General features: G+C 66.8%; 3 protein-coding genes across 3 annotated transcripts; all 3 read right to left on the minus strand.

The window, feature by feature from the left end:
• Positions 1–1,387: 1,387 nt before the first annotated feature.
• On the minus strand, positions 1,388–7,387 carry HCK (HCK proto-oncogene, Src family tyrosine kinase). Its single transcript, XM_035567047.1, has 10 exons — positions 7,296–7,387; positions 6,979–7,077; positions 6,699–6,802; positions 6,154–6,303; positions 5,699–5,851; positions 5,176–5,358; positions 4,859–4,935; positions 2,800–2,953; positions 2,407–2,538; positions 1,388–1,590 (listed from the first exon to the last, which is right to left on the minus strand). The coding sequence occupies exons 1-10, from the start codon at positions 7,349–7,351 to the stop codon at positions 1,388–1,390; spliced, it is 1,311 nt and encodes a 436-aa protein (XP_035422940.1). The 5' UTR covers positions 7,352–7,387.
• A 3,332-nt stretch (positions 7,388–10,719) lies between these two features.
• CCM2L (CCM2 like scaffold protein) lies at positions 10,720–14,191 on the minus strand. The gene is made up of 10 exons (XM_035567049.1): positions 14,162–14,191; positions 13,755–13,922; positions 13,359–13,442; positions 13,080–13,263; positions 12,194–12,648; positions 11,950–12,085; positions 11,765–11,828; positions 11,494–11,641; positions 11,230–11,368; positions 10,720–10,997 (listed from the first exon to the last, which is right to left on the minus strand). Exons 1-10 carry the CDS (start codon positions 14,189–14,191, stop codon positions 10,720–10,722), a joined length of 1,686 nt encoding a protein of 561 aa, XP_035422942.1.
• A 3,707-nt stretch (positions 14,192–17,898) lies between these two features.
• Positions 17,899–25,965, minus strand: XKR7 (XK related 7). The gene is made up of 4 exons (XM_035567050.1): positions 25,899–25,965; positions 25,492–25,864; positions 19,003–19,202; positions 17,899–18,851 (listed from the first exon to the last, which is right to left on the minus strand). The coding sequence occupies exons 1-4, from the start codon at positions 25,963–25,965 to the stop codon at positions 17,899–17,901; spliced, it is 1,593 nt and encodes a 530-aa protein (XP_035422943.1).
• Positions 25,966–26,737: the final 772 nt, after the last annotated feature.

Raw genomic sequence — 26,737 nt, forward strand, 5'->3', positions numbered from 1 at the left:
CAGCAGCCCGGGGGAGGCCTCGGCAAGGCCCCGGGGGTTGAGGCTCCGTCTGCATCGGGGGCAGCCGAGAGGAGGCGCCTCGGGAGCGTTTGGCGAGCTCTGGGCCCGCTGCCACCGGGTCGCCCGAGGGAGCGCTGCAACGATGGGGCTGTTTAAATAGTTTATTGACTGTAAAAAAAGCTTCTCAAAGCTGATAATAAAAGCATACAAAAATCGTGTTTGTCTTTTTATATGAGGAAAAAATACGCAGTCATGGAAGTCCGTTGTAAGAAGTAAAGAACACCCTTTAAAATCATTACTTCCTCTATTCCTCTTCCCTAAACAACCTGCCATTAAATACTAAAAACGAACAAAACCATAAAATGAGCGTGGAAGGAACGCATGGTTCGTTGCTGATAATGCAAATCAGCGGGTACGAGGTAAATGACATCTGTGGGCGAAGCGGAGGTGTTGGAGTGGAGGGGAGCAGCCCCGGGAGCGCTGCAGGAGCTGCAGCTGAAGCACGGGGCAGGCTCCAGAAGGTTGTATGGGGGCAGATCGGCGGGGTTAGACCAGTCCCATCGCTAAAAAGCTCTGTGTGTGCATATCCACTCCCTGAAGCACGCGCTGCCCTCCTTGCTGAAGTAGGCTCACCAAAATTTGCACTCAACAGATGAAGTACCACAAAAAAAAGTACCGCAAAAAGAAAAGTACCAAAAAAAAAAAAGTACCAAAAAAAAAAAACCCCACACCATCCAGCAGGGCTTTGGGAGAGTCTCGTTTCAGTAACGCTTCAAAGCCAGTTCCCTGAGGCAGAGACGAGCTGAGGTGCCGCAGCGCAGCACCCGGTGGCGATCCATCGGGATTTCACCAGCGCGTGGGCGCGAGCGGCCAGGTTGTGCGGGCGGTGGGCACTGCACAGCACCCCCAGGGCAGAACGGCCTTTCAACAAGCACAGTGCAGCACAAGCGCCTACTTCTGCAAAACAGCACGATAAGATCTCAGGCGGCTCAAAAAACCTATTTCTTTTTTCCTCTGTAGCTGAAGCAGCCGTGGCCCCAGCCCTCCTCGCGTGGTGCTCTCACACCAGCTGGACACCCACCAGCAGGCACGGCCCGGGGCAGCTGCTGCCCGGCAGTCTGGCACGTGCAGAAGGCACAAGGTGCAGCCCTGCCTCGCTTATCCCCGGCCTGGCAGCCCCGGGGGTGGCTGGAGCGATGCTTCGTCGTGCCCTTGCTCCTAGCCAAGCCTCCTCAGGAAGTCTTTGGTTTCTGGGCCAGGCCAGCAGACGAGGAAGGTGTGCACAGATCGAGAGCGGGACAGGGAAGAGCAGGGTGCATGTGCTCGCTGCTGCTAACACGGCGCGCACAGTGCAGGGCTGTCCATCGTTTCCACCAAACTTTCTGCATTATGGCTGCTTCTGATACTGGCTCTCTGTCGCAGTAAAGAAATCCTCCAAAATACTCTGCGTGTACTCAAAGGTGGGGCGATCCTCTGGTTTGGTCTTCCAGCACCTCAGCATAATGTCGTACAGCTCCTCGGGGCAGTTCTCTGTGCGGGGCATGCGGTAGCCGTGCTCCAGGGCCCTGATCACCTCCACGCTCGACATCCCTGGAGAAATGGAGCAGAACGGGTGAATGTTTCACAGTTTGTCACTGATTTCTTTCAAAGGCAATGAAGAAATAAAACCCAACACTCACCCTTTGGACACTGTCACTAGGGAGAAAAAGGACAGGTTGGAGGAGCAGGGGAAGGGGAGCCCCTACTCCTGTTCAGGGAAACATGCGAACAACTGGGATGGTGCGTCACTTGTTGCATGCGGTTTTGTACCCCATTTGAGCAGACCAGATGGGAATTGTAATTGTTTTGTATAAATTCCCCCCAAATAAAGGCGGCATTTCTCCATCTGCTGAGTCTTTAATGAGCCATTCCTTCGAGAGTCACTGATAAATATAAGTTAGTGCCGATGGCAGAGCTGGTCCTTCCCTCGCAGCCCTTTAAGCCACCCCACATCCTTCACGGCCAGCTTGTGGCAACGTCCTTGTGCAGAATCATTTTCCATTGAAAAAAGGCACCAGAGAAACAACTAGTATACAGTACAGGGTGGCTCCTAACGATGAAGATTTACAGATTGTTTGAGCCTTCCCAAAAACATCTGGCCCAGCTATCAGCCCTGAACTCCTGTGCTACTTCCAAACACGCTTAATCTGCAGGAAGCAGAAGAGCATGGGTTAGTGGTGTGCACACAAATCTGTGTGCTGTCCAGAGATCTTCCAGCTCTGCTCCCACTGTGAGATTCAAATTTCCTGCCATTGCCTCTGTTTTCAGTGACCTAACTTCACGGAGAAGCAGATCCCATAGATGGGCCCCAGAACACAGAGCACATCTTTTTGGAAGCGGATTAGAGGGCGCATTTCAGCTCCATACCTGGGTATGGGATGCGCCCATAGGTAATGATCTCGGTCAGGAGGATCCCAAAGGACCAGACATCTGATTTTATTGTGAAAGATCCGTAATTGATGGCTTCTGGTGCAGTCCATTTAATGGGAAACTTGGCACCTGGACAAAGAGATCCAACGAGAAACACGAGCTATAACCCAAATGCTGAGAAACTCGTAGTGAAATATGGGGAACAAGAAACAAACAGGAAGATGTGAAGCAATGCAAATGAGAGGAGCTTCCACTCATCTGTCCATTTATGCAGTATGTCCCTCCCTGGGCCCTTGCTGCCAAAGCTGCACATTTTAAGTGGCTTTAAGGGAATCCCACAACCCTTCACCATCTCAGAAAGTGGCCAGACTCCCACAGCAGCTCTTGTACCTTCCCGGGCCGTGTACTCATCGTCTTCAATGACCCTGGCCAGGCCGAAGTCTGCGATCTTGCACACCAGTATTGCTGACACTAGAATATTGGCAGCTCTCAGGTCTCTGTGGATGTAGTTCCTCTTCTCAATAAAAGCCATTCCTTCTGCAATCTGTAAAAAGCAGAAAAAGGCAAGGGGTCTGTTTGAAATAACACAAAAACCCTAAAAGTGACTGTTGCTAGGAATGGAAAAGAGCTTAGTTGCTTCTGGCGAGTACAAGAGAAGCAGGGCCAAAGGCGGCTGAGCCATGGCAGAGCACAGGGCAGCCACAGTGGAAACGTGATCGACTGCTGCATGGGAACCACTCCCAGCGCAGGGAATCCCTTGTGAAAGACATCAGGGGTTTGGGTGGCCGGGCCAGCACAACCCATTTAAGGCCACATGTGAGAAAAGCAGCAAGAGCTGGTGTCTGGGGAGCTGACGTGCTTGTGAGCAAGTGTCTGTGAATGTCCGCAGGTCGAGGTGTAACAGCTGGGCAAACCGCTCTCTGCCGAGGGGACAACAAATGGACTTTAACTGCTGCTGTTAGAACCTGTCAGCAGTACAGAGCTTCTCTGGGGAGGACAGAAAAGCCCCATGATGGCCCCTGGGCGAGGACAGGGAGTTGCCTGAGGGCTTTGAGAGCAGCCCATGAAGTCAGCCCCTCCATTGCACCCGCAAGGCTGGACCGGGGCAAGGTGCAGAGACCCACGAAATACAGAAGTAAACCAGCACCGCAAGAGCGGAAGGATCATTTCCAGGGCCACGGGCGGTTTTGCTCGCAGTGACTCAGCCCCAGCGCCGGCACCGGGCTCACCGGCTGCTGCCCTCGTGCAGGTGCTGGGGGCTCTGCCCCGGTGCTGCAGCCGTGGCACGAGGCACGGAGGGGGCAGCCCGCGGAGGCAGCCTGCCGGGAGCAGATGGCTGCACGCCTGCCTCGCTGCTCGGCACGGCCACAGCTGGCTCGAGGAGCCAGCGACCTGGTCTAAACCTCCTGCGCCTGGGCCTTGCTGCTGCTCAGGTTCCTCCGTGAATTATTTCACTGAGGCACCAAGCTCAGCTCAGTGGTCGCTGGCTGTGGGCGCTGCAGAAGCAGCAGCGACAAGACAGTGGTTGCACAAATGATTGCACACGCGAAGCTAGATGTACAAGCACACTCAGCTGTACCCAAAATCAGCTCCTGAAAATACCCCCGACACTGTTTTCACCGAGTACCCCTCCCTTTCCAGATGCCTTCCTCCAGCCCATGGCTGGAAGATGATTTTAAGTGTAGTTACTGCCATAAAGCTCCCATAGGCACTGCTGTGGGGTAAAACAGCATGTTACATTCCTTGCAGTGCTCTCGTGAAGGCTGTCCCCTGGGCTGTATCGCACCGAGCACTATTTTCAGGTAACTGTCACATCAGCAGCGATGGACACAAATCGGTAGCTTTGACACTGCTGCTCCCCGGGGAGGCCACGCCAGCCAGACCCGGGGTGTCCTGGAGACAGGACCGTGCAAACGTCAGCAGGTGAGAACCAGCTCCAGCCCTTCACCCCGCGGCTTCCAAAAAGCAGAGCTGTGCTGCGGGCCCCCAGGGCTGCGACCTGCTGGGCAGAGACCCACAGCCCTAACAGAGGAACCTTCCCGGCTCCCGAGAGGGTCTGCTCTGCTTCAGGGTGCTGGGCACAGCCCGGTGCTGGCTGCAGCTACCGGGTTAGTGGGGAGGAAGCAACCACTTCTCCTTTCCTGCACACCTGCTCCCACGCTCGGAGCACACAGCAGGCTGCCTTGCATGGCACCGTGACCCTCGCCAGCCCCTTCCCCACATTTCCCAGCCCAAGCGCCTGTCCCCGGGGCGCTCTGCAGGCAGCGAGGCCTTCCCACCTGAGCTGCGGGCGGGCTGCTCTCAGTCTGCCCCCCAAACACCTGGAGAACAGCTCTCGGGGGGATCTGGAGGGCTCGAGCTCAGCTTTGCAAACCCCGGGGTGCCAGCAGCCGGCCCCGTGTCCCGGGAGCTGGGACGGGGAGCTGGGGAAGGTCTGTCCCCTCCTCACCTGGGCAGAGAAGTCGATCAGCTTCGGCAGCGGCTGCTTGTTCCCCTCCTCGCTCTTCAGGAAGTCCAGCAAGCTCCCTGCGGGCAGGCAGGGCACGGGGCTCAGCTTGGCCAGGGCCGTGATGCTGCTCCGGGACCCTCTGGGGCCCACCAGCTCCCAAACCCACCCACAGGCAGCACAGATCCCATCCTCCTCTGCCTGTCCCCCTCCCTCCCTCTCCCAGGGCCATCCCCACGTTCCCCCAGAGCCCACGTCTCCCCTGGGGATGGGGGGAGCCAGTCCTGCACCGCGGGGACGTGCAGGGGCGCGGGCGGCACCTTTCTCCATGAACTCGGTGATGATGTAGATGGGCTCCTCCTTGGTCACGACGGCGTGCAGCTTCACCAGCTTGTCGTGCTGCAGGGTCTTCATGAGGTTCGCCTCCTCCAGGAAGGCGCTCACAGACATGCTGCCGGGCTTCATGGTCTTCACCGCCACCTTGGTGTGCTTGTTGTAGGTAGCTGGGGGGGGGGGACGCAGGCCGTTCCCCAGGGTGCCCAGCCCTCCCCAGGCACCCCGCACTGGGAGCACTGGGCTGTGGAGCCAAGCCCCCACTCCTGCAGGCAGAGCTGCTGCGCGACGGCTGGAGACCACGCACAGCCCCGGGCCATCCCCACGGGAAGGACAGGGCCACCACTACTTCCCAGTGCCCCTCTCTCCTCCCACCAGTTGCTTCCTCGCTGTCTGCTCACAGGGCACTCCCCCACCCCCTGCCACCCCTCCACCTCCTCTCCCATCCCTCGCCCTTCCTCCTTCACCATCGCCTTCCTCCTCCTCCCAGCTGCCTCCCCCCGCTCTCACCCATCCACACTTCTCCAAACTGCCCGGCTCCCAGCTTCTTCTCCAGCTGCAGAGACTCCCGAGGGATTTCCCACGCATCTTTCTCCCAGGGCTTCTGGGGTTTGGGCATGCAGCAGGGGTAGGTGAGCTTCTGGCACAGCCCGTCGCTTTGCCCTGCCGGGGAGCGGCGAGTGCCATCAGCCAGGCTCCGTGCTACGAAGCGCAGAGCCCGCGACAGCCCCCGTGGGTGCAGGGCACGACCCAGCGTCGGACACCAGCACCGCAGCACGGCCCTGCTGGGACATGGCACAGTCAGGGCTCCAGCCTGGGGACGGGCAGTCCTGGGCACTGCAGGCATTTGGGGCACCACCACCCACAGCTGCGACTGCTGGGCACCACGAGGAGAAGCCGAGCGGCCGCACGGAGCCCAGCGGTGCCAGGCAGGATCGTGCTGGAGCGACGCCCCCGGGGCTCACCCTTGTAGTGCTCAACCAGCTCCTGCAGCGTGTCGAAGCTGTTGCGCGGGGAGATGTAGAAGCCGCCGCTGTCCAGCGTCCGGATCTTGTAATGCTTCACGCTGCCTCCCTGCAGGCCGTCCCCGTCCCGCACCGACAAGGAGTAGCAACCTGCTCGGGGAAGGGCGAGGTGCAAGCCGCGGCATGGGGCAGTGCCCCCCCCGGCTCCCGGACACCCGTGCGGGGTCCCAGCACCGCCCGGCCGAGCCACCAGCACAGCACTGTCCCCTCCTTGCCACCGCCACCCCCTCAGCTCCAGCATGAGGCCAGCTGAGCCCCGAACACCAAAGGCAGCCTCGGAGGGACCGGGCGTCCCTGGACCCTGCAGGGCTCAGGCACACGGCAGTGCTGCGGCTCTCGTGGGGGCACTTGTAGAGGGAGCAGACCCCAGCTCCTGCCCGGCAGCAAAGCAGAGCCCCCTAGGGGTCCTGAGCCCCTCTCCCAGGCAGATCTGCACAAGGGAAGCCCTCCCAGGGCTGTCCTCGCCCTGTGGGGTCCCTCGGTACCTTTGGTGGTCTCGCTGTCCCGTATCATGAAGGATCCGATCACGTTCCCAGGGCCAAGCAGCAGCCGCTCTGCGTCCTTCCTGGTGATGCCCTTAAAAAACCACCTGGGGCAGGAACAGAGCACACAACGACCACCGTCGGGGACCAGAGAGCCAAGGTGGCGTGGGCTGGGGGGGCGTTAGCCCCCGCTACAGGGGGGACACGGGGCAGGAGGGGGGAATGGCCACAACTGGGCAATGTGGGAGCTTGTGGGATGGGCTGGCCCCGGAGGGACGCTCACTCTTCTGTCTCCAGCGAGTCGGCTCGGGCCACGTAGTTGCTGGGGATGAAGCCCTCGTGCCCTGTCACCAGCGACCGTGCCTGCCACCACTCGCCCTTCCTGAGGATAAAGATGGCAGCGGGTCAGTGCTGGGCGCCACCAGCTCCTTCATGCCAGCGGCACCCAGGGCGCATCGCAGCGCTGGGCACAGCTGTGAGCGAGCTGACGGTGGGGCAGTCACCGGAGCGCTACAGCACAGAGCAAATGGGCAAAGTCCGCAAAAACAGCAAGCAGGGCCACACGAGCCTTCAGGACACCCTGCGGCAGGGGACACTTACTCCTCCAGGACCTTCAGCCGCTCTCCCTTCTTGAAGCTCAGGTCCCCAGGGTGCATCGCCTCGTAGTCATAGAGCGCCAGCACCACGCTGTCCCCTGGGCCTGTGGCAAGAGGGGCTCCTGGGCACCCGTCCCTGCGATGGGACCAGGTCCCTGCCACCCCGCGCCACGGCCGCGCTGCGCACGGAGGGAGCCCACAGCTCCCAGGCTGCCAGGTCCAGCTGGGCTCGATCCTGGGCTGAGGATCAGCTGCGCACCCCCACGTGCCCACAGGACCGCGCGTACTCACCATCCACGGGCAGGGGCACGGCTACACTGCAGGCATTGTGCTGGAAAGCAGGACAACAAACAGAGGGAAGTCACGGGTGGCAGAGACCGGTACCCCGCGGGCCTCTCGGCCACTGCACCGGCATCTCCCCGTCTCCCTCCCCGAAACCCTCATTTTTCTCTCTCTTTCCCCGTAATTCCTTTACTTCCACCAGGTTCGCCCTGTGCCTCGCCCCAGCATGGGCTGGGCAGACCCTCTGCTCCCATCCCAGCGCCCCCAGCCAGCCCCCGGCCAGGTGCTCACGCAGCTCCAGCGAGGCCAAGGGCAGAGCCCACACGGGTGGCTCCAGCGCTGTGCGCGCCCCCCCCAGCGGGGGCACAGCATCTCCCACTTACGTGCTTGTTGTCAGCCGTGGGGTCCTTCACGTAGTGGCCCTGCTGCAGGCCGGGGCCGAGATCCGTTTTTATCACCTTGTCTTGGATGTCAGCTTCCTTCGACTTCACGCAACCCATCCTGTGAAGGGGGGCAGGGGAAGTGGAGCCGTTGCAACAGAGCAGAAAGCCCCGCGCCAGCAGCTCCTGCCCCTGCCCACGGCCCTGCTCCCACGGGCAGGGCGGGCTCCGCTCCCCCAGCACCACGCACAGCACCAGCACCCAGCCCGGCCGGTCGGAGCCGTGGGCAGCCCGACAGGGGCGTCAAGGGGCGAGAAGAAAAAGGGATCTTGTGGCGTAGAGAAAGCCGTGGCAGGAGGTGAGTTTGGGACAGGCAGGGTGCCACGAAGCAGCTCCGCAGCTGCTCCCCAAAAAAGCTTTCCCTGCCCGGGGTGCCGGGGCTGAGCTCCACAGCAGGGAAGCGCCACTCTGCTATCTCCCGGTGCTCAGAGCTCACCAGCCCAGCACGGTTATCGGCACTGTTATTCTTTTTGCTTTTATTAAAGAAGGGAAATGAAAAGTGGTTCAGCCCAGGACAAGACCACATCCGAGAGAATGGCTGTGCTGTGGGCAGGGCCCCGCCAAGACCTGGGGATGGGTACAGAAGGGTGGCCAGGGCCAGCAGGGGCCCGAGGAGCCCATCTGGGCACTGAGCCCGTGGGGTGGAAGCCCAGGGAGGCCGGGGAGACGGCGAGAGGAGCCCTAGGTGCTGCTGTGGGCTGGCACCCCTCGATGTGGCCGTGGGTCTCTGCTCCCTATCGTGCCCCCCGGCTGCGCCCTGCAGGGTGAAGCTACCTTTGGCAGCCACCAGCCCAGGATGAATCCAAGTGCTCAGCTTTCCCCAGCTCCCCCAAGGAAACGTCAGCAGGAAAACCTGCTGCCAGAAGCAGCAAGTGTGGGGGAAAACCCCCCAGAAAAGACACTTCCCTTTGTCTGGTGGAGACCTCAGCACAGGGGAAAGGAGAAGGGTGCAGGCGGTGACAGCAAAGGAGGAAGCAAACGGCCCCCGCATTGCAGGGGACGTGCACAGCACTGCCTTGGTCCCACAGCTCTCAAGGGACCACCGCTGTCACCTTCCAGCCCAGCCACTGTCATTCCTCGTCCTTTCCAGCGTGCCGAAGCCTCCGCCAGACCCCTCGTCAGGGCAGGGCATGAGTGGCAGCAGCAGCCCGAGCCGACAGGGGCAGGGAGCACGTCCCCCTCCCAGAGGACACCCTGGACTCAGGCATCGAGACCAGCTGCCAGTGAACCCCAAAAGCCCAGCACAGAGCAGGGCAGCATCAGGCCCCTGGGGAGCCGAGCACGCCGCGGCCCTGAGCCTGCAGCATCCCGGGTCACCGTCACACGCAGCGGCCGGGTGGCGAGGGCTTTCCCACAGGCTCTGGTGGCACCGGGAGCACCGGCACCGGGAGCTGTTCCCTGGCACACCCCGGGTCCAGCAGCTGGCCTGGCTGCCCCGAGCGCTGGGGACGGGACGGGAAGTGGCGGAGGTGTGAAGGCGTGGGCACACCGCAGCGCAGCCGCCCACGGCCCCGTGTCCTCGCTGCTGCTGGGACGGGGGGCGGCGGGGCCCCGGCAGCCCCCCGAGAGCCCCGCATCGGGTGGCGCCTCCACGGGGTGCACCCGGGGCACCCCAGCACCACCCCACCTCTCCCCTCCTCGCACCCCGGTGTCACCTTCCCGTCCCCCCCGGACATCACACGCCCACCCCGGGACCCCCCCCCCCCCGGACCACCCGGGGACAGGACGGGGCCAGACCCGTGCCAGCACGGTGCAGGACCCCGGCAGCACCGGCTGTCCGGGGCAGGGACCGGCCGGCTGGGCAGCCCGGTACCGGTCCCGGGAGCTCCGCGCGTCCCGCCGCTCCCCGGGGCTCTGCTCTCACCTCGGCCGCCGTCCCGGGGCACGTCCCGGGGCACGTCCCGCTCCCGGTCCCGCTCCCGGAGCCGGGGCTGCCGCCGCCGCGCTCAGCTCGGGTGCGCCCCGCGCCCCGCCCCGTCGAGGCCCCGCCCCTCCCGGTGAGGCCCCGCCCCTCCCGGTGAGCCCCCGCCCCTCCCGGTAACGCCCCCGCCCCTCCCGGCTGCAGGCGGCCGGAGCGCGACCCCCGCGCCGCGCCCCCGGGGAGCAGGGACGGGGACACCCGGAGCCCCCCCCCTCGGGCCGTGCCGCTCCTCTCCCGGCCCCGGTGTCCCCGGGGCGCCCGCTGCGCGGCCCCGCCGCACGGCCCCTGCTCGGCTCCGTCACCCCGAGCGCCCCCGAATGGGCTGGGGGCGACGGCAGCCAGGGGCCGTGTGGCACCCCCGTGGCACCGAGCAGCCCCCGCCGCCCCCCCGCCGTCCAGGGTTTTGGGTACAGCGCTGTTAGGGGACAGCTCTGCGGGCAGCCCGGCCCCTGCCCGCCCTGCTCCCCTCCTTGCCCCATCCCGGTCCTGCCGGGGGGGCCCCCGAGGCACTGCCCCGGGACATCGGGACTGCGGCTGCTCCCATCCCGGGCGTTTAATTGCGATCTGCGAAAATTACAGCACGGGGCGCTGCTGGGGGGGGGGGGGGTCCGCCCTGACCCGCCACTAGCCCAGCCGAGAGCTGCCAGGGCAGCGCGGAGCCTTGTCCCCTCCCGTGGGGACAAAGTGGGGACAGTGCCAGGCAGCCGGCACGCTGCCCATCCAGGCGTGGAGCTCCAGCACCGCGCTGGAGAGCAGCGAGGGGCCCGCCGGGTTGCAGCAGCCCCTCACAGATAGTTGTCCTCCTCCTCCTCCTCCTCCTCTTCGTCCCGCGCCAGCGCCTCGATGTCGTGGGTGATGTCCGTGATCATGCGGTTGAAGGACTCGGACTCGGAGCGCAGGGACCAGCTGTCGTAGCTCCGCACGGCCGAGGCCGACGTGTTGCTCATGCTGCGCTTGATGCGGCCGAAGCTGTCGGTGAGGATGCCGCCCTCGCGGATGCCGATGCTCTCCAGGAAGGTCTCGAAGTACCCGATGTCTTGGTCGGGGATGAAGGGCCTCATTCCTGCGACAGACGCCGTGAGGCTCGGGGTGACCGTGCCCGGGGGGTGCCAGCCAGCCCCATCCCAGGGCAGGGGCATCCGCAAAGCAGCGGGGACCCAACACCCCCCGGTGCACACCCAGGACCAGCTCCCCATCCCCAAAGGACACATGGACGTGGCCAACATGACACGGCAACCCATTGCTGGGGCTACTCGGATGCCCCGGCAGCTGGGCTGAGCGCCCGCGCCGCTCACCCAGGAGCAGGAACTTCCGCCGGTCCCCGTAGAGGCGCAGGAGGTCGGCGCAGTACTCCTGCACCGGCGTGCCCAGCCGGTACTCGCGCAGCATCAGGGCGAACTGCTGGATCTCCTGGGGTGACAGCTTGTTGCGCAGCTGCGGGGACGCGGGGACGGGTCGGGGCTGGGGGCAGCGCATGGCCCCCAACCCCACCACCCCACACCCGGACGGCTGCTCCCCGGCACCCGAAGAGGAGAGGAGCCCCCCCCCCGCGCCCTCACCGTCACCATGTAGTCCTGCAGCTGCTCCAGCCCCGTGCTGCTCTGGTCGCTGCCGCTGCAGGCGGTGGCCAGGCTGTGGTGGGACTGGTGGAAGGAGGGCGAGGAGGCCCCGCTGTAATATGCCTCGAACGTCTCGGAGCCATTGCTGCTGGAGGGCAGGGGCGGTGGGGGGGGTCAGCAGGTCCTGGCACCCCCCCATCGGGCAGGGCTGGGGGGTCTGCAGCTGGGACAGGCACCCACCACGGGGGCACCCAGGGGAAGCCAGACTCACAAGGAGCTGCAGCAGCTGAAGTCGGCATCGTAGCCGTACGTCCCGTCCGTGCGGCAGCTCTCACCTGGGGAGGGAGAGCCGAGCTCTGAGAGCCAGGGCAGGTGCCCCCCATGCTGTGCCCAAGCGCCCCAGCCCCGTGCAGTCCCACGTGGCATCCCGCACCCCCCCCCCCCCCAGCCACTCACTCCTGCTGGAGAGCCAGGGCCGCGTGGGCGTGGAGGTGTAGTGGTACCCGGCGCGGTCCACGCACTCGATGCTCTGGTCCCCGTAGATGATCTGGAAGACCTGGCAGATGAGCGCGCAGGACTCCTCGGCGGCATCCTGCAGCAGGCAGGGGGGGAGAAGGGAAGGTGGGCGCGTGCTGGGGGGGGGGGGGGGGGGAGAGGTGGGCGCGTGCCAGAAGGGTGGGCGCATGCCGGGGCCGCTCACCCTGTTGGGCACGGCGAGGATGACGAGGTTGGAGTAGGCGTCGGGGCAGGGCTCCTGGGGGTCCAGGGGGTTGCTGCCGGCGTGCCGCCGCTCCCAGCTGCCGAAGCCGGTGCCACGCTCCCAGCTGCCCCCGGCCGTGCCGGCCCGCCGCCGCTCCCAGCTCCCGCCGCAGGGCTGCCGCCGCTCCCAGCTCCCCGAGGGCCGCCCGCGCTGCCGCCGCTCCCAGCTGCCGCCCCGCCGCCGCTCCAGGCTGCCGCCCTGCCGGCCCTCCTGCCCGCCCCGCGCCGCCCGCCAGTCCAGGCTGCAGATGGTGTGCCGCCGCTCCATCGGGCCCCCCAGCCGCCCCGGCTCTGGCCACGCGCCCCCCGGACGCTTCTCGGCCGGGGCTGCCTCCGGCACGCCGACCGGGGCCGCTTCGGGGTGTGCTCCGGCAGGGACCGGGTCCACTCCCAGGCCTGGGGGCAGCGAGGAGGGACGGGGTGTCAGGGTGGGGGCTGTGATCCCCAGCCCACCCGGCTCCCAGTTCAGCCCTGGCTCCCCCGGTCAGGAGGGAAGCAGAGGGGCTAGGGGTGGCAGGGGGATAAGGGAGGCCCAGCGAGCTGGGGGCAGTGGGGCTGGGTGGTGGGGGCTGCTGTGGGGTGGGAGGGTGGGAGCAGGGGGATTAGGGCACAGCTGCGGCTGGTTTGGTGGTCACAGCACCGGAGCCTCTGTGCCCCATCTGGGGCTGGATGTACGGGGGGGGGGGGGGGGGGGGGGCACTTCCAGCATCCTTTCCCACCACCATCAAATGGAGCCGGTACTGGGAGCACGGCTGCCGCCCCGGGAGGGCACACGGGGTGCTCGGGGTCGGCCGCATCGCGCTGGGACCCCAGCAGGGCGCCCGCACCCGTTTTGAGGATGAGGAGGTGCAGGGCGTCGTCGCGCAGGTAGGAGGCTGCGGCGATCTCGTGCGTGGGGATGCGCAGGATCAGCTCCTCATCGTCGCGCCAGGTGAGCAGGAGGCAGCGGGCGGACAGGCTCAGGATGCTGTCCTGCTCCGGCGTCGTCTGCAGGGGCAGCTCCTTCAGCTGCTGTGGGGCAGAGAGCGTGCCGGGTCGTGGGGGGGACCGGTGGCACCGCGGGGCAGTGCGGGGACGTCCCCATGGGGTGCCGGGCACCCTCTTACCCTGGCGGTGTCCAGCAGCTGCAGCACCTCATCCCGGCTGGAGGGGTTCAGGGAGGCTGTCACCCAGGTCAGGTGCCCTAAAAACTTGGGGGGGGGCAAAGCCCCAAGGGGTTTTGGGGAGGGCAGGGGGGAGCCCTGTGGGAGGAACGCCAGCCCTGGGGGGCAGTGGGGCTGGGGTTCTGCATCCTCCCACCGCCACGGCCCCACGGGCAGCCTGCACCTCCCTGGGGTGGAGTGGTGGGGAGACTGCCTGCACCCCAACCTGCCCCCCCCCCTCCTTGGGTGTTTGTCCAGGACAGGAGGGGGCCAGAACCCTGCTGGCCACCATGGGTGGTGGCCTCCCACATGGCAGGTGTGGCCACCGGTGTCCCTGGGCGCCCCCCCCCAGCCCGTTACCTTCACCTCCTTCTCCACGTAGTCGTGCAGCAGGATCTGGGGGTCTATCAGGTAGTCGGGGGGGTAGAGGGGCACCGAGTGCAGCGGCCGCCGGTAGACGCTGCTGCGGAGCGCCGGCTTCCGAGCGGCCTTGGGGAAAACCAGCCGCTTGATGGGCGACACGAAGCCCTGCGAGGGACAGCGGGGTGCGGGGGCACGTCACCACGGGGGGGGGGGGTGGGGGGGGGGCCAGCCCTGGCACTGCACGGCTCCTCCTCGCTGGGGTCCCCAAATCTGCGCCACCTGAGGGCTCGGCCCCAGGGGACAGCAGGTGGGGACCCCCCCCCATCTCCCCACCCCTCGTTCCAGGCACCACGAGTGCTGCAGGGCTGCTCCTGCCCGCCCCGCAGCCCCCGAAATGTGCTCACCTTCTTCCCCCTCTTGGCCTCGCAGTCCATGGCGCTGCCGCCGTCCTCCCCGTCCAACGCCTTTGTTGTTTTCCTGTGTCGGAAACTCCACCAGGACGGCTCTGATGTGAGTTCCTGCCCCGCCGGGGGTGCTGGGCTGGGCTGGGCTGGGCTGGGCCGGGACTGGGACAGGACTGGGACTGGAACTGGGCTCGGACTGGGACTGGGACTGCGGTGGAACTGGGACGAGACTGGCACTGGGACTGGCACTGGCACTGGGGCAGGGCTAGGACTGGGACGGGACCAGGACTGGGGCTGGGGGTGCCCCGGGACCAGGCAGCAGAGCAGCCCCTGCCCCTCGCTGCGCTGGGGCTCCCATGGCCCCACAGCAGCCCCCTCCCTGTGGCTTCACTCGGGGGCTCCCTGCCCCTCGCTGCCCCTGTCCTGCCCTGCCTGCGAGTGGCCCTGCCATGGGGGAAGGCTCCAGCTGGATCCCATGCAGGAGCCCCCAAAGCACCCCGACCCCGCAGCTGCCCATGGGGCTCGAGGCCCCATGTGGGTCTGGGGGGTGGATGGGGACCAGGGCCTCCGGCAGGGAGTTAACTCGGCCTGGGAGAGCTGGGACGGGGCCGTGTCCGGCAGTTTCCTCCCCGGCACACCGCATCCTGCCCGCGCACCCCTTCCCTGCCAGCTGCTGCGCCAGGGCAGTGCCAGTGGGGGCCCCGGGCCCCGGACAGGTGGCACCTCCCCAGCCATCCTGCCCTGTCCCTGAGTGTCCCCAGCACCCCAGGACAGAGCCCCCCAGCACCCCAACACGGCTGGGCAGAGCCCCCCAGCACCCCGGCACGGCCACGCAGAGCCCTGCTCCGCTGCAGAGCCCTGACCTGGAGCCACCGGTGGGGACCGGGGAGAGCTGGAGGCGCCAGCAAGGAAAAGCTCCCGCAGGCAGGGCTTATTGAAATGAATTTAATATCTCATGTTGCAGCAAAATTAAAAATATACAAAAAGTTTGTGGTATACAAAAAAGTCTCGGTCAGACCCCGGTCTCCCGCTCACCCCCTGCCCGCGCCGAGGGTCCCAGAGAAGAAGGTGGCACACAGAGTATTTACAGTACGTGACAGCCGGGCTCCCGGTCCCGAGCACCGTGGGGACGTGGCTGAGACCCGCTGGGACGCAGCCCCCAGCTGCCCCCTCCGGGGAGAAAACAGCCCCGGCCAAGAGCAGCAGAGCTCAGCCCCGGTCCGAACCACGTCCCCCCCCCATTCCCTGAACCCGGGGTGGCCCCGCTGCCTGCCCCATGCTGCCGCCCCCCCCCCGGGACCAGGACCCCCTTCCCCAGAGGGAGCTGGAGCAGCCCCGGAGCTGCCCCTGCCCCACAGCACCCAGCTCAGCCCCGGGTCGAGCCCCCTCGGCGCTCCCTTGCCAGCGGGTGCTGATGGCCTGGCACCACCATCGCCACCACCACCAGCCCCCCCTCGGCGCTGGCTGTTCAGCCCCGTTGGCTCAGGACTGGGCCAGGCATGGGGGCTGCAAGCACGGTGCAGGTGGAGCTGCGTGTGGGGAGGGGGCCCAGCACCACGTGCAGCCCCACGCCGCACCGCAGCCAGCCCCGGCTCCTGCAGCCGCTGCCCTGACCCCGACACGGGAGCAGCCCGGGGCTGAGGGTACCGTGGCTTGAGTGCATAGAAAAGTGTCCCTCCGACCCGCGCCCCCCCGGGGAAAGAGCACGGGTTGGGGGGGGGGGCGGGGCGCAGATCACCCCAAGCTGCGTGGCTCCGAACCCTGGGGGCACGGGCAGAGGGTGCAGGAACCGGCACCGGCACGGCACCGCGCGGCGGCTCCCAGGGCCGCGGAGGGCTCCTGGCTGCCCCCGCACCCCAAACCCCCCCCGGGTCCCATCTTCCCGTCGTGCTTCCCTGAGGATAACAGAAGCCTCCTCCGCTGAGAGCCCGGCTGGACGGGGCTGCCCCCAGAGCTCGGCTGGATGGGGGATTTTTTTTGCCCGTTACTGGTGGGAGAGGAGGAGTGCGGGTCCCGGGGGGGCCAGCCCGCTGCCCAGACCCCGCGATGCTCTATGCCCTCCTCCGAAAGGATTTCCGAGGCTTTCAGTTAGCACCAGTTAGCACCAGTGACCCCAGCCCGGCCCACCCCAGCCCGCAGTCATCCGGGGCCTTCGAGCTACGGAGAAATGGGAAAAAAAAAGCAAGGGGGCACCAGCGGCACCGCACACCCCGCTGCGCCTTGGGGACCCCGCTGCACCTTGGGGACCCCGCTGCACCTTGGGGACCCCGCTGCACCTTGGGGACCCCGCTGCGCCTTGGGGACCCCGCTGCGCCTTGGGGACCCCGCAGCAGCCCGGCCCGCAGGGGCACAGCAGGCAGGGCTGCCGGCCTGGGGCACAGCTCAGCACTGCGGGGCCGGCACAGCTCGGGGACTGGGGGGGCACCAGGGCTGGAGGAAGGCACGGGGGGGCTGTGGGTGCGTGCCGGGGGGCTCTGCACGTGCTGCGAGCGGTGCACGGCCTGGGGAGGCCGGCAGCTCTGCCCTGCGGACCCAGCTGCAAACACAGAGGACGGACACACGGACGCGGGAGGGGGCACGGGGGGGGTACATTCAGCACAGCCCTTCGGGCAGGGACCCGGGGAGCCCGGCCCCGCAGGAGCAGGGCACACATTCAGACCCGGGGCAGCCCCGCTCCTCTGTGGGGACTGGGGGGCGCCGGGGGCAGGGGCAGGATCCTGGCTCGGGTTCACACCTCTGAGCTGGGGGGGCTGATGCTGATGGGGACGTGGATGGAAATGCTCCCAGCTGGGAAAGGGGGGGAGAGAACGCCTGGGGGTGAATCCGGCCTTGGGGAGCCCCCGGGAGCGATGCCACTACCCTGCAATGCCCCCCCCCCCGGTGCCAGGCAGGCCCTGCCCCACCAGCGTCAGCGGAGGTAGAAAATGTCACACAAATGTCACCTACCAGGTGAAAACAAACACGATGCGATGAAGCTGTTCCCAGGAGGGCGGGAGGGGATGGTGGGGTGCAGCCACCGCCCCACAGCGCCCGGCCGGCATCGGGGGCCTGGCTCAGGGCTGGGGGCTGCGTCCCACACGGAGCGGGGGCCCCCCCTGGGGCGCAGGCACGGCCAGAACCCACACCGGGGGGAACCGAGGGCTGAGATGAAGGGAGACACTGGGACCTGGGGGGCTTGGGGAAGCAGGGGACATGGGGGGGTGGCCAGACGCCAGATGTCCCCTGCTCACTCCCCACCGCCACCTGCTCCCTGGGGGTGACAGGAGCCCCCCACACCCCAGTACAGCCCCTCTCCAGCATCCCCACGGCCCTGTCCCACCGCCCGTGTCCCCTGCATATCCCCTGCGTCATGCCCCACCGTGCCCAAAGCCCCTCCCCGGAGTGGGGCACCCACCACCCCCGAGCCCCGGGGCGCCCCACGGTCCCCACCCTGCGCCGCCGACCTGGCCAGCCCTGCCGGGAGCCGGGCGCTGCGGGGCTCAGGCACAGGTGAGGTATTTTGGCAAGGACAAGCCCCCGGCGCAGAGCCGGGTGGGACGAGGAGCGGGATCACAGGAGGGCGGCGTGGGGGGGGGGGGATAGCACCAAGGGACCTCACCGGCCCCTGCCCGCGGGGCGCTCGGCGCGGTCACCCCTCGGCGCCGGTGAACCGAAAAGAAAGGCAAAACGCTGCGAAGAGATGGGACAGCCCGGCCGGGGTGGGGTGGGGGGGGTGCCACGGCAGCCCCGCGCCCGCCCTACACGGTGGTCTCGTACTCCAGGAGCTCCTGGGCAGCGCCGGCGGTGCGGTACTGCAGGCGCGGGGTGGTCGGGGAGGCGTACTCCAGCGCCAGGATGGTCTTCCGCAGGCGCCGGTCGATGAAGTGGGCGTCCCAGGCCGGGTACTTCTTCCTGGGCAGGTCTATGCGGATGACGGGGCCCTCTGTCCGCGGGGCGCGGGCGGCCGGCGGCGGCGGGGCGCAGGGCCGCACCTGAAAGACGGGCACGCAGCTGTCCCGGTCCCCCGGCGCCCCTTCCCGCTCCCCCCCTGTAGTCCGCGGCAGCGAGCGCGGGGGGCTGGTGACGGCGTCCGCGGGGGACCCCGGCGCCGGTGCCGGCCGCTGCCGGAAAATGCAGCCCCCGGCGTGGGGGCCGAACATGGGGCCGTTGGGGTGCAAGAGGCAGTAGTAGATGAACATGAAGAAGATGCCGAGGGCGAAGCTGGAGCTGACCACGCAGACGAGGATTAAGGCGTCGAAGTCGGACGTGGTCTCGCGGTCGTAGTAGAGAAACCAGAGGACGGTGAGGGCGGCATTCTCGGACAGCGTGATGACGTAGTAGATGCACATGCGGTAGCGGCTCCGTCCCTCCTTGACGTTGAACCAGCAGAAGATGTAGATGATGCCCACCACCATGTTGTAGATGATCTCCTCCCACTTGGACATGCAGAAGTCCGTCTCGCCCTGGATGATCCAGAAGGTCATGATGCACCAGTGGGTGACGATGAAGATGCCGAAGTAGAGCTGGAACACGGAGGCGAAGAGGGCGAAGGCAATGGCGCGGGCGGCGATGGTGAAGAGGTGCCACAGGATCTGCACGATGGCCCCCTTGTATGACATGGGCAGCTTGTCCTCCCGCGAGTCCCGCAGCACCTTCTGGTAGGAGGCGATCATCCACGCCAGGGAGACGAGCGAGGCCGAGGCCGAGAGCCCTGCGGGCACAGAGCACGGAGGGGGCGGTGAGAGCGGGGTCGAGGGCAGCAGGGGGACAGGGGGCTGGGGCCATTCCTGGCCAGCAGCATCCTGGGCCCCTCCAGCCCCCTCCCCAGCTGTGGGGGCCGTGTTGGAGGGGGCTGTCCCTACCTTGCAGCGGCTCGATGCTGTTCTGCTGCACCATGATGCTGAGCTGCAGCACGAGCTGGGGCGCGCTCTTCAGGAAGGTCTCCAGCAGGCGCAGCATGCTGATGTCCGCGCTCTCAAACATCATCCGCCAGTAGAAGTGGCGGCGGCGGTGCTCGGCCTGCCACCGGCTCTGCAGCCCCAGGTACAGCGTGCGGAGGTACCTGCGCGAGGGGGGAGGGCAGGGGCATGAGAACGGCCCCTGCCGCATTCTGTGCCAGGCATGCCCCGGGGCTGCCACCACCTTGCTCCAGCACGGCATTTCCCCACCCATCCGAGGCCATGGAAATCCTCCTGCCACCGAGGCGCAGGGCAGCGGGGTGCTGTGCGCGTCCCCGTGCTGCCCCAGGAGGCAGCGGCTCCACGTGGGGCCCTGAGATGCCAGGGAAGGGCAGCTCGTGCCAAGCCAGCCCAGCGCCCGCTCCCCTGCGCCCTCTCTCCCCATGCAGGGTCTGGTTCCTGCCCCCAGATGGGGACCTCAGCCCGTGGCCCCACTCTTCATCCCCCAGAGCATTTCAGGTCCCAGCCCACCGGCTGGGTCTCAAAGGGGATATTTTCGCCCCGGCTGGCGCACAGCCCCCCCTGCCTCCCCCTGCCCCAGGCAGGCGGCGGCAGAGGAAGGAGGGAGCAGGAGGAACCAGCTGGTCGTGCGGGGTGCCCGCGGGGAGCCCCCGTCCGCCTGTGCCGGTGCTGCCTCGGCTCTTGGCAGGGCCGCAGGCACGGGCACGCGCCGGCCCCGGCCATCTGGTCAGCGGCCGGGGGTCAGCGGAGCTGCGCGTGGCACCGACGCACGCACCGGCTGAGTCACCGGGGACCCCTTCCCGCGGCACTGGGCCAGCTCCAGCAGCCACAGGGCGCAGGGAAACGCTCCTTGTCCTAAGGAGGGGACACGGGGCCGGGCGTGCGGGGTGTCCCCAAGCAGCCGTGCCCGGGCAGAGCCACCTCCGCCGGCTGCTCCGCACCAACCGCGCACAGGTTTGGGGGGAGAGGAGGGAGACGGATGACTACGAAAGCAGAAAGATTAAGCAAAAGGAAGTCAGACCGTAAAGCTTCCTCCCAACCTAGTAAAACTGTCACGCAAACTGATGGACTTTATATCAGATCCATAAAACGCTGTCAGCCGACTCCATTAGCCCGTGAGTGCCGGGAGAAGCCCTGATCCCAGCACTTTCGGCTCATCCATCAGCAGGGAGGAGGCAGGAGCCGGCCCTGCTCCCGCTGCGGGGACATCCCGGGGCCTCCCGCACCCGTGGCCACGGCCGAGCTCCTGAGCCCCTCCTGTGGCCGGTGCGGGGCCGGGGGCCGCACAGCCTGGAGACGTGGTGGGGGCCATCAGCTGGCACCACCGCAGCCCCCCAGCCGCCCCGCTGCCGCCGCCATCTGCTCCTGCCCCAGGCAGCCCCGCTCAAAGCCACAGCGGGCAGGAGGGGAGGGCAGCACCCGGCAGCACCCAGCGGCCCCACAGGGCTCCTGGTGCCGCTCGGCAGGGAGGGGGCACCGGGCATCCGCAGGGCATCGGCTCCAGCACCCTGCAGGGCTGCCCCCCGCGTCCTCCCACCCTGCTCACGTGAAGCCGGGGCAGCCCGAGGGCCCTGGTGAGGCCGGGGCTCAGCCGGGCTGATTTCAGGCTTCCCATCTGGCTTCCCCCTCTCTGCAGCCCAGCTCCGTATGGCTCCTTCTGCAGCCTCCTCTCTCTGGAGGAGAGCCCAGCGCTGGGCAGCAGCGGCCGCATCCTGCTGGGCTGTGCCGTGAGTCGGCGCTGGAGGGGGCTCGGGTGGCCAAGCAGGGCGGCGGGGACAGAGGGAGGCTGGGGAGAAGGAAGCTGGGCTCCACCAGCAGCTCGGGGCACGACCGGTGTCGCCAGCAGCGCCGCGTGCCCCGGCAGCCTGCGGTCCCACCAAAACCCTCTCTGCTCAGCATGCAGGGGACAGCAGAGCCGTGTCCTGGCGTGGTGAGGCTGGGAAAGCACAGACCCACGCCGGGGAAGCACCCTGGCAAGGACCAAAGCCGCTTTCCCACACAATGTCCCCAGCAAGGCCGGTGGAGCCCCTGGCAGCCCGGCACCACCTGCCCCATCCACCCCTCCCTGAGAGTCTCGCAAAGACCTTCCGAGCACTGGCAGCCACACAAAGACGTTCCTGTCAGCAAACGACGTGATTTTAGTACTTCCAGCCCGGTTTCACCACGTGCCAAGTGCTGCCAGGTGCTGGCCCATGACCCCGCAGGCTCCTGGTCCCCGCTTTGTTTCTTTGCCTTAACGTAAAAGCGGGGCTGGAACACGCAGCCCGGGAGGAACAGCCGAATTTAGTGCCTTCTGCAGCCCATGGCTCAGCGCTCGGCAAGGAGAGGCTGTGGCCACCCGGCACCTTCCCCAGCCCCAAAGCTCGGGGTGCAGCGGGGCGTTGCAGCCGGTCCCGGGGCACACTCAGCCTCCCTGCCCCAGCACCAGGCCCGGCGGTGAAGCCCCGCGGCCCCAGCAGAGCCAGGACACCGAGGCAGGAGCCCTGCCCGCCCGCACACCAGCGACCTGCCCTCTCCCTGTAATCAGTCACCAACCGGGCTCGTCATCACCACGACCCCGCTGCCTGCAGCACACAACGGCCCCACACGCACAGACCCTACAGCAGCGCCGTCCCTGTGGTGCCCCGGCAGCTGCCGTGTGCATCCATCACCATCACAAAGGCAGCAGCAGGATGGGGAGCCACGACCGTGCACGTCTCCTGCGTGCGTGGTCCCCGGCTCCTCGGCGCTCAACAAGTGACCCTCGGCCTCCGCCGCTTTTGGCGGGGCTCAATTATTCTCCCATCTTGCTGTCAGCTCCGTAGATCTCATTAAAATGAGATTTCGTCTCCCATCAAGTTGCCAGAATGAAATGTTGGTTCTTATTTGTTATGCGCTTGATCACACGGTTTGTGTTTCAGCCCAGGAAAATATCCCCGCGTGCACTGACAGAGCACCGCCAGGTTTTTATGAACTGAGTGCAGCAGCAGCTGCACGAGAAATACAGAATCAATTACTTTACAAAAAAAATCATTTAATTTTCAAAAAACTGATGATGAGGCAGAAACCAACAGAGAGAGCTCGTAGGGCTAATTACTGCCTCCTTTGTATTAAAAAGCCCAGTCTAACAAAAATCTCCACCGAGGGCTGGGGCGGGAGCGGGGCAGCAGCACCGTTCGCTCGCCCCCAGCCCAGCAGCACAACGCGGGTCCTGGCGGCACAGCTCCAGCCATCGGTCACCTCCGTGCCTCCCGTCACCGACCTGGTGCCCAGCGCTCAGGATCACCCCTGGCAAATATCTGCAGCCGCTCCGCTGGGCAGCGCTGCCCCGACGCCCTCCCTGCGGCTGCCTCCGGACCTCAAACGCTGGGAGAAAAGAGGTGCGAGGAGAAAAGCCAGGCCCTGGCACATCCAGTGCCACCAGTCTTCGTCCTTGGGTGAAGGAGCCGGAGGGAGCCCGCAGTCCAAGAGCAAGTGATAGAGTGCAATTTTCCTGAAAGGTAATTAGGGATATCATCCCTTAATCCTGTATTTAAACAAGGAGAGGATTGCTCTCCTGCTGCAGCCTTCCTAATGCATCACACATCCTGCAAACTCGGGTCGGGGAGAGCGCCACGTGCCCCAGACGTCACGCCAACACATGGACGAGGGCCCCCATGTCCCTCCTTCCCCGCACATCCCTGGCTGCCAACCCACGGGGCGATGCGGGGACCAGCCCCTCGCCCGCTCCCGGTGTTGTCACCACGAGGGAGACCAGGTCCCGGCGGACCTCCCTTCCCGTCGGTGTTTCTACACGTGGCGAAAAAGCTGCTGACCTTCTGTGAACAGAGCGGGTAAGAGTTCCCGAGCTGCCAAACCCCAGCAGGAGCACGGGGAGGCTCCGTCCCGCGGGGCTGGGACCAGCAGCCCCCTGCCCCCGGCCAGCACCCGCGGGGAGCATCCTGCTGCCCTGCGCTGGGGCTGCCGGCCGCGAGCACGCTCCTGCCACCGACACGTCTCCAGAGGGCACCCACGGCAGCACATTTACATGTGCATTGTGAAGGTGCTGATTACAGCTACCTTCCGCGGATTCTCGATTCTCGCAGCAGCTTTAATTTGGGACGGTCTTGAGGTCGGTGCTTGTGGCTAGCACGCCTTTGCACCCGGGAAGCTGCTGCAATTGTGTGAGCTGGGGGTCCTGGCTGGAGCGCAGCCGGGGCCGGCGCTGCGCAGAGATCGATCCTGTAGGGTGAGAGCTGCCGAGGGAATCCAGGCTGCCCAGGCCAGGGCCGCGCAGATAAATCAGGGAAGGGGGAGGTGTTTGGCAAGGGGCGCAGCAGGGCCCCGGCGCCCTGGCCAGGGAAAAGCCTTCCCTGCACATGCAGTATTTATTCGGTCATAATTCAGCACTTCTTAAACTGTCACATCCACCTGCACCGGATCCAACCCCACTAATGGGTTTAGCAAACTGCATTTAACTGGTCACCCGAGCAAATCCCAAATTCCGAGATTAGGAAGAGCCTCAGCTGCAGCCTGCGCCCAGCATGTCCTGGAGGGTCGGTGCCGAGTTCCCGCTTTAATTGGCTTAAGAGCCTCCGCGGCGCAGCAGACAGGAGACGCGGCCGACACAAGCAAAACCCCGACCGCAGCACGGCCCCAGCTCAGGCCAGGCCCCGGCAATCACCCGCGGGGCCCTGGGGCTGCTGCTGGGGGCTCAGCAGCCAGCGGCCCTGGGAGCCCCGTCCTCTCCCTCCCCAGCTCTCCCAGCACACAAAGGCCAGGCTCGAACCCATCCTGGGGCTCGCACCCATCCTGCCCCTACTGAGAGCTGCCGTGGGGCAGAACAAAGCGGGGAGGGGCAGGGGGTGGCCGTGCGAGGGGAAGGAAGGGGCAGGAGCATCCCTGGCACAGCGCACGGTGCGCCGTGAAACAAAGTTAGTGCTCCCTGGAGCATCCCAAGCAAAGCAGCAGAAAAGCGCGTGCAGACAACAACAAGGACTAGAGCTGCCTCTGTACTACGGTAGCTCGTGAGGGGAACCGAAGCAGGCCCAGGGAGCGCGGCTTGCTCAGGGCATTGTTTCAGGAATTTGCCATTGTCTCCGCTCCCTCCCAGCCTCCCCAGGAGCCAGCTCCATTACAGCGCCGAGGAGGGAGCGGCACCGCTCCATCGCGCAGGGGAGGAAGGTGCTCAGTGGGAAATGATCCTGCCAACAGACCCCCAGCCCGGGCTGCTGGAGGCTCTGCGGAGCTGCAGGCAAAGGGGCTCGAGCTGCTCAGGACCAGCCCACCGCTCGCCCTCCCTGCCCAGCCTCAGGCCTGGGAAGGGGCAGGCAGCAGCGATGCAGCCCCCGGGGGAGGCTGGGGCACAAACACCCCCCCTACACCCCCAGCCGGCTGCAAGCAGGAGCCTGGGGACACGCCTGGAGGAGGCTCTGAGCCAGGGGTGCTCAGGGCTGCCAGGAGCACCCCAAACCCCCAGGATAAGGCCATGGGGGCCAGTGGGCCTGTGCCACCAGCGGGGCTGCGGGCTCCCAGTGCCAGCTCTTGCCCACAGCCACCCACACCTGCAGCCCGGCTCTGTCGGGGGCTCCCCACCCCCTGCTCCTCCTGCTGTGGCTCCAGAGGGATCGATCCCATGCCCATCCCAGCTGCCCGGGCCCCTGCTTCACCTTCCCACCCCCACCTACATCCCCCCATGTCCCTGCTGCACGCTGCCCCTCCCTCCAGCCCCCCCCCCCCCCCCATCTTGGTGACCACCCCGTACCTCCAGACTTGCCCCAGCTGCAGCAGGTGGATGCAGCCCTCCAAGCCCCATCCCATCCCAACCTATCCCATCCCACCCCAGTGACTCCCCCATCCCATAACAATGACCCCTATACCTCCAGATCTTCCCCAACTGCAGCAGGTGAATGCAGCCCTGCAGCCCCATCCCACCCCATCCCAGTGGCCCCCCCACCCCACCCCAGTGACACACCCACCCCAAACCCCCCCCCGTACCTCCAGACCTGCCCCAGCTTCAGCAGGTGGATGCAGCCTTCCAAGCCCCATCCCATCCCCTCCCATCCCCTCCCAGTGACCTCCCCACCCCACCCAGTGACACCCCCCATCCTGATGACCCCCGTACCTCCAGACCTGCCCCAGTTGTAGCAGGTGGATGCAGCCCCACAGCCCCATCCTATCCCATCCCATCCCACCCCAACCCCCCCCCTTACCTCCAGACCTGCCCCAGCTGCAGCAGGTGGATGCAGCCCTGCAGCCCCATCCCACCCCACCCCAGTGGCCCCCCCACCCCACCCAGTGACGCCCCCCATCCCGACGGCCCCCGTACCTCCAGACCTGCCCCAGCTGCAGCAGGTGGATGCAGCCCTGCAGCCCTATTCTATCTGATCCCATCCCATCCCATCCCATCCCATCCCCTCCCAGTGGCCCCCCCACCCCACCCAGTGACGCCCCCCATCCCGACGGCCCCCGTACCTCCAGACCTGCCCCAGCTGCAGCAGGTGGATGCAGCCCTGCAGCAGCCAGACGCAGAGGCGGCAGCAGCCGCGGGGGCCGCGGGCGCTGTCCTTGGTGCTGCCGGCGCTGCCCTTGGTGCCGGCGGCGAAGTCGTAGACGAACCACCTGAAGCTGAGCAGCTGCACCACGAGCGAGGGCAGCAGCACGAAGAGCAGCGTCAGCCCGAACCACCACCGCTGCCCCCGCACGTAGTAGTGGGCCGCCAGCCACAGGTCCGAGGCGCCGTCCGCGAAGCAGACGAGCAGCGCGCCCAGCACCCAGCAGCCGTCCCGCAGCCGGTACCGCCGGGACGGGGGGGACGCGGCCCCCCCCGCCCGCCTCCCCCCCCCCCGCCCCCCCGCCGTCGCCGCCGCCGCCGCCGCCGCCCCCGGGGCTCTCCAGGCTCACGGCCGGGCCGCCGCCGCCGTCGCCGCCGTCCGACTTCGCGGCCATGTTGCGGGGAGAGGAGGAGAAAGGAGGCAGCGGGGGAGACTTCCGGGGGGAGGACGGCACCGACGAGCCCGCCCCGGCAGCGCCCGCCCCCGCCGGCCTCGCCCCGCGCCCGCCGCACCGGGGACCGGCACCGGGAACGGGCGCCGGGAACCGGCACCGGCACCGCCCCCCCCCCCCCTCCGGGAAACTCCCTCCCCCTCCCCTCCAGCGGCACGGCACGGTACCGGCGGGGCCTCCCCCCGCTCGCCCCCCACCCCGGGATGGGCACCCGGTACCCCCGGTCCGGTCCCGGTTCCCCGCCCGCAGGGGCCGCCCGGTCCCCGCCGAGCCCCCGCGGCGGCCGGGGGAGCTGCGCGGTGCCAGCGGGAGCAGCCCCGGGCCCGGCCCAGCCCCCGGGGCCGGCCCCACGGAACGGGGAGGGTCGGGGGGGGGGGCTGGGAACACGGAGGTGCGGTGCCTCTGCTGCCCCAGCGCGGGGACATGGGGACATGGGGACACCAAAGGACATGGGGACAGCCCAGGGACACGGGGACATCACAGAGACACAGGGACACCACGGGGACATGGAGACACCAAGGGGACACGGGGACACGGGGACACCAAGGGACACAGGGACACCACAGGGACACGGGGATACGGGGACACCACAAGGACATGAGGACACTACGGGGACACAGGGACACCAAGGGACATGGGGACACCAAGGGACATGGGGACATGGGGACACGACAAGGACACGGGGGCACCACAGGGACATGGGGACATGGGGACA

This window comes from Cygnus atratus, chromosome 16 (assembly GCF_013377495.2).
Source record: "Cygnus atratus isolate AKBS03 ecotype Queensland, Australia chromosome 16, CAtr_DNAZoo_HiC_assembly, whole genome shotgun sequence".
Taxonomy (NCBI): Eukaryota; Metazoa; Chordata; class Aves; order Anseriformes; family Anatidae; genus Cygnus; species Cygnus atratus.

Bases quoted from the DNA above. Each gene is read 5' to 3' on its own strand.
- XKR7 (XM_035567050.1), bottom strand. From the start codon at position 25,965: ATGGCCGCGAAGTCGGACGGCGGCGACGGCGGCGGCGGCCCGGCCGTG. The intron at 25,865-25,898 runs GCGGCGGCGGCG...CGGCGGGGGGGC, and splicing joins GAGCCTGGAGAGCCCCGGGG to GGGGGGGGGGGAGGCGGGCG. The intron at 19,203-25,491 runs GTACGGGGGCCG...CCCCTCGCGCAG, and splicing joins CAGCTGGGGCAGGTCTGGAG to GTACCTCCGCACGCTGTACC.
- CCM2L (XM_035567049.1), bottom strand. From the start codon at position 14,191: ATGGACTGCGAGGCCAAGAGGGGGAAGAAG. The intron at 13,443-13,754 runs GTAACGGGCTGG...CCCCCCCCCAAG, and splicing joins ACGTGGAGAAGGAGGTGAAG to TTTTTAGGGCACCTGACCTG. The intron at 13,264-13,358 runs GTAAGAGGGTGC...TCTGCCCCACAG, and splicing joins AGCTGCTGGACACCGCCAGG to CAGCTGAAGGAGCTGCCCCT.
- HCK (XM_035567047.1), bottom strand. From the start codon at position 7,351: ATGCACCCTGGGGACCTGAGCTTCAAGAAGGGAGAGCGGCTGAAGGTC. The intron at 7,078-7,295 runs GTAAGTGTCCCC...CTTTATCCTCAG, and splicing joins CGGCTGAAGGTCCTGGAGGA to GAAGGGCGAGTGGTGGCAGG. The intron at 2,954-4,858 runs GTGAGGAGGGGA...TGCTTTTTACAG, and splicing joins TGATCGACTTCTCTGCCCAG to ATTGCAGAAGGAATGGCTTT.